At 38.6% G+C, this 5,459-nt stretch overlaps 1 protein-coding gene across 1 annotated transcript in view; it reads right to left on the reverse strand.

Moving 5' to 3' along the window:
* Positions 1 to 939: 939 nt before the first annotated feature.
* LOC114580378 (UDP-glycosyltransferase 91A1-like) overlaps positions 940 to 5,459 on the reverse strand; it is a 6,121-nt gene continuing 1,601 nt past the window's right edge. Inside the window, exons 3-5 of the mRNA XM_028697712.1 lie at positions 2,956 to 3,269; positions 1,219 to 1,311; positions 940 to 1,132 (exon numbers count right to left, since the gene is read on the reverse strand). Coding sequence (XP_028553545.1) covers positions 940 to 1,132; positions 1,219 to 1,311; positions 2,956 to 3,269 — 600 coding nt within the window. The remainder of the gene's footprint in view (positions 1,133 to 1,218; positions 1,312 to 2,955; positions 3,270 to 5,459) is intronic.

The following is a 5,459-nucleotide window of genomic DNA, read 5'->3' on the forward strand; positions in this document are numbered from 1 at the left end:
ATATGCTTTCAATTACTATTTCTTAAAGAAATTTTTTAATACAATTTTAAAAATTTGTATGAAAAAATAGCTTTAAGAAATAATAAAAAAGCTGTCTTAAACGAAGCCTAGGACACCTTTCGTACTGCTTCCTAAAACGGCTTTCTAGTATAAAATTTTCTAATTCAAGAAATTTTTGTACTAAAAAGCTGTTTTAAAAAAACAACAAAAAAGTTGTCACAAACTAAGGTTCATTGGGCGCTTCTTTACTATTTCTAAAGTAACTTTTTCGAAAAATTTAAAATTTTTATACTAAAAAGCTGCTTTAAAAAAGCAGTAAGAAAGTCATCCTAAGCAAAACATAAACCTTTGAGTCATTACGGTAGCCAATAGGTCTCAAAAATGCATAAACGAAAAATAAATCAAACAAACATTTCCAACTCAAATTGATTTACCTGACATCTTACATCTCTGCCATAGATTCTTCACAAGCTCAGTGATGCACTCCTCTTGAAGCTTCTTACTCCCAAAAATCTCTTTCCCTTTTCTCGCTTTCTTCCTCACCTCCTCTCCTTCTTCCTCCACCATCAGAATCCTCAACTTCCTCGCAATCTCCTCTCCAGAAAAGTAACCATCTTCATCATTCCTCTCCACTTCGCACCGCGTAACCACTCTCACCAAATGCCTTGCATTTAGTCCATGTTTTCTATCATCGGCAAAACCGCCAACGCCGCCCCAACCACCATCCCTTCACCACAAGAACCCCACCCGCCGTGAGTCAGAAACCCGCCGATTGCTCATGAGCCCAGCAATTCGAGACTGGGGAACCAATCCATCCCACACTACCCTCTCTCTGCAGTCCTCTCGACAAATCCCTCCGGCGGCAATCCCACCCGCGAAAACCCAGAGAACGGTAATTCACTCTTCTCTAAACCTAATGCGACCTCATCAATCTGCTCTCTAGTAAGAAATTGCCTCAGCTCCGAAACCAACATAGATCACAGATTGTTCCTTTTGCCTTATCAAGCCATTCGGTATATTCTCATCCATTGTCTCACTCTCCTCCTCGTCAATAGATGAAGTGAGGAATCCCACAGGGATAACAATTTTCGCCAAGCAATCGATCCATTTGGCTTCAAACTCCTTAAATGTTCTGGTAAGAATCATGTCTTTGCCCGAATTATCGATTCTATTAGAAATAATGGGCGGATCCTGAGACCTCAAATCGACGAAAGTAACCGTTTTGGGAAAGGGATAAGATCTGATGCAGTTGGAATCTTTTCCGGCGAATCATGTATCCTGAAACGGTCTAAAAATGCTTTTGCAGCCGTGCTGAAGATGTGAAAAAGGCGGAGTTGACGTTTAAGCGAGAAGCTAGTGCTGGAGCGCCAATTTCTACCTATGATGTCGTAGATGATCCAATTTGGCTTGCAGTGAGAAGGGTCGGAGAGGAAGGAGACGAGATGTGTGCTCTAAGGCGTCGTAGTTTTGACTAAGGAGGGGTCTGTTGTCATCATAATGTAGATCTGAAGTGTTCTCAATGTTCATTGGTAGATTGATGAACAGGGTTGAATTTAAATAATGGGGTTAGGAGTCTTGGGGATCGGAGGAAGGCGATGAATGTTTGGAGGGGTGGTGAAACAAGGAGATCTGGAGACCTTTAAGAGCGAGGGATTTGGAAAGCTCGAACAGAAAGGAAGGAATGGCCATGGCCAACCAAGGCACCATGATAATATGAAGCTCACCAATTTCTTCTTCCATGATGAACTCTCTGGTTCTCTATGAATTAAGCAAGCTAGGCGAGTGGGTAATCTATAGATATAGGGAAGGGCTGGCTTCTAGAAAAAAAAAGAGTCACTTTTAGCTTCACCAATAGGATAATTTCAAATAATATATTTGAATATTAAATTAAGTTTTATGTAAAATAAATAAATAAGATTATAATTCAATATATATAAATTAAATTGAATTCAATTAAAAAAATAACGTCACAAAAAATTACTTCCTTGTACCACTAGATTAAATTCCCTTTCTATATTTTTTAATATATAAGGACCACATGATGATATCAATTTGTCATTATTAGTATCACCAATTAAGCAGTTGAACGGCACTATTGTAATTAAATGAAGAAAAAATTATTAGGCATCATAATTGCTGCTTAATTTATTTTTTTTTATAATTAGATAATCAGATTCCAAAATTAACGGTTTAAGCTAAATTTAGCCTACATTTGAGACAACTTTTACTACGCTTCTTTTAAACTATAGCCAAAATTTCTATTTAGTTCAGTGCATTTTTTGCTGCTTTAAAGAAAATTTTTGTAATTGGAAATTGCTTCTCTACAATAAATTTTTAAAAAAGTTAATTTTTTTACAGTAGCTTGACAATCTGCCAAAGCATCAACAAGAGTTGAGATGAGATCTCATGATTTTACTGTTCAAATGTAATGAAGATAAAGATCATGAAAATCAAAATAAAATATAAAACTTTGCGATGTTTGGTTATTTTATGTTTATCTAAATGATTAAAAGTTTGTTAAAGAGGAATAAGCAATGGAGCAAACTACTTCCTCATATTTAGAAAAAATTATTTTGAGCGGTCACTTAGATGGCGTCCGGAGGCAAATTAGAGGCACACCCACGTCTTTTTTTTATTGCGTGTACCAGTATTATGTATCGTGTGTACCGGATTACGTGACGCATCTCTGATATTGCCTCTAGGCGGACCGACACATAATAATTTCTGGTACTTACGCCATAAGTGTACGTGCTTACCCCAGTCATCAATGCCATGGGTGAATGGTAACAATTATTACGTCCTCCGATCCGACGTTAGAGGAACGTCCGGTCGGAGGCAAATTCCCGCCAAAAAACGAGTTGTATCGAGCAAATACCAAGCAATACCAAACAATAACGAAAATACCATCATTTGTAGACCAATACCGAGTTATACCAGGCTTACGGAGCAAAATACCGAGTTATACCAAAGTTGTACCGAGTTTTTCCCAGAAAAAACTCGGAATTAGCAAAACTTCTTGGTATTCTCGTATACTCCGTATAACCCGTCGGTATTTGAGGTATGAAGATTTGAAGGAAGTCCCGGGGTTGATCCGGTCCCCCGAAGCCCTTGGCCGTCGAGTTAATCCGGTCGAGGGAGCGCAGACACCCATGGACTCGATCGCTCTCCCAAATCTCCTCGCCATTGATTCGCTCCGGCCGAGTCGAGCCATCACTTACCTCCCGGCATCGGGGAGGGGACGCCGGAAGGCTGCCGGATTTTTGAGATAACTATAAGTATTTTTTTAAATTTAAATTAAATTGTTTAAATTAGCAAGTTGATCGCCCACATTAGAAGACTTGAAGACTCTTTTATGGGATCGATTCGCTCTCCCAAATCTCCTCACCGTCGATTTGATCCGGTCGATTCGAGCACTCTCTTACCTCCCGGCATCGGGGAGGGGATGCCAGGAGGCTGCCAGATTTTTCTCAAACTTTTAGTACTTAATCTAATGTGCCACAAATCTCCGGCAATCAACAACCACTACATGAACCTTTCGAATACTCTTTTATGGGATCGATTCGCTCTCCCAAATCTCCTCGCCGTCGATTTGATCCGGCCGAGTCGAGCACTTCTTTACCTCCCGGCATCGGGGAGGGGACGCCGAGAGGCCGCCGAAATTTACTCAGAAATTCAAGACTTTGCCAAATTTTGGGAAGATTGGAAAAAACAGCTTAAAATCAATCGATTAGATTAAAATTTTTAAATTAACTATGAAATTTTAATTTAACATTAAGTCTCTTAATTAATTTAACTAACTAAGTTAAACAAAAATCCAAATTCTTGAAATAAAATCAACCAACAATTGATTTTAACTTGAGTTGACTTGACTTGAATGATCAACAAAGATTTACACTTGAACTTAATCTGAATCAAATGGAAAGGACTCGAGCTCGAATGGAACCAAAATTTTAACAAATGAACAATCAATAAAAGGACTGGCTAAAGTCATGCTACAATTCACCAATGAGAAGAAATAGGGAATTCGTAGTGCCCACAACAACTAGCCTACAAGCAAAGACAAAATAGCTTAAAATGAAATTAATCATCTAAAAACTTAAAACTAAAAATCATCCACCTCCCGCAACCGTTTGTCGGGGGTGATAAATTTGAAATCAATTCTCCTACAAGTACAAGCATGATATAATAGTACTGATTGAGCAAACACCTTCTACGAGCTGTGCTAATTGACGCTTAGAGGAGTCAAAACAAACTAAATGCAATAAGTTAAATCTAATACCACTTACACGCCACAGGATCCGCAACATGTGTACAAGCGGACAGAAGGCATTCGTAGGCCCTTAAATGAAATCCCGGGCTATTTTCTAAGTAAAATCACTTGTGCAATGGATCATGTTTAAATATTTTAAAATGCCCCTTATATATTAAATATGATCCATTGAACTAAATACATCCCTGCATATGCTCCGACAAATGCAATAAATTTCTAAATGTTAATGTCCAAGAATGCTGCGCAGGGTCAAATGATATTACCCGTATGTGCTCCAATCGTCATATCTAAGTCCCAAATCCGACGATTCGAGAATGTTGTGCGGGTCTAATATTCAAATTTTATCCTCCTCCTTGAAAGGACTGGAATCGACATAACTTGAAGTATAAAATGCCTACCAAATTCTTACAAAAATAAAAATGGCCTCAATGTCACCCCGATGATGGTCGTATTGATCTAAAATTTTAACCGGAGGGGTCAAATTTCAAATCTCAAATCAAACAAAAAACTAAATTCTTGAAATAAAATATATCACCTTAAAACTTAAAACTAAATATCATTCACCTCCCGCAATCGTTTGTCGGGGGTGATAAATCTGAAATTAACCTCAGCTCACAAAAAGCGAATGCATGTTGGGTGTATCACTTTGATTCATCCTCAAACAGTCTCTTGCCAACAGGGACGTGGCACGTGCCCTCTGATCGGGTGATTTTGCCGCAAAATGGCACCATTATATTACGATCACGGCCAAAGCCCGTATGTTCCCTAAAGGCGTCAAACCCTTAAGCGATGTATCATAGGTTATATTTGATAAGCATAAAGCCCTTTGTCAGTTAAGGTGAATTCATATATATCTCCTTAGACAAACATCAACCCAGGTCTACAAGGTATTCTTGGACGAAGCAACCCATGGCTGCCGACAAGGTACCTTCTGTCAGGTTGGGTCGACTACCTCCTCTAACTAAGTAGACCAGGGATAATGACAGCCCGGGACGACGGAACCATGTGATCTTAATCGGGCTCGTCTTCATTTCCCCCACCACCAGTTTTAAGTTTATGGTGATAAACTCTAAATTCAAAACTTTAAAATTCAAATCCAAAACTTAAACCCTAAATTATTGCTATTATACGATAAGTTCATTACCTATGTGAACGCTTGAACGACTAGCCTTAATCGAAAGTTCTATCT

This window comes from Dendrobium catenatum, unplaced genomic scaffold, assembly GCF_001605985.2.
Source record: "Dendrobium catenatum unplaced genomic scaffold, ASM160598v2 fragScaff_scaffold_989, whole genome shotgun sequence".
Classification (NCBI taxonomy): Eukaryota; Viridiplantae; Streptophyta; class Magnoliopsida; order Asparagales; family Orchidaceae; genus Dendrobium; species Dendrobium catenatum.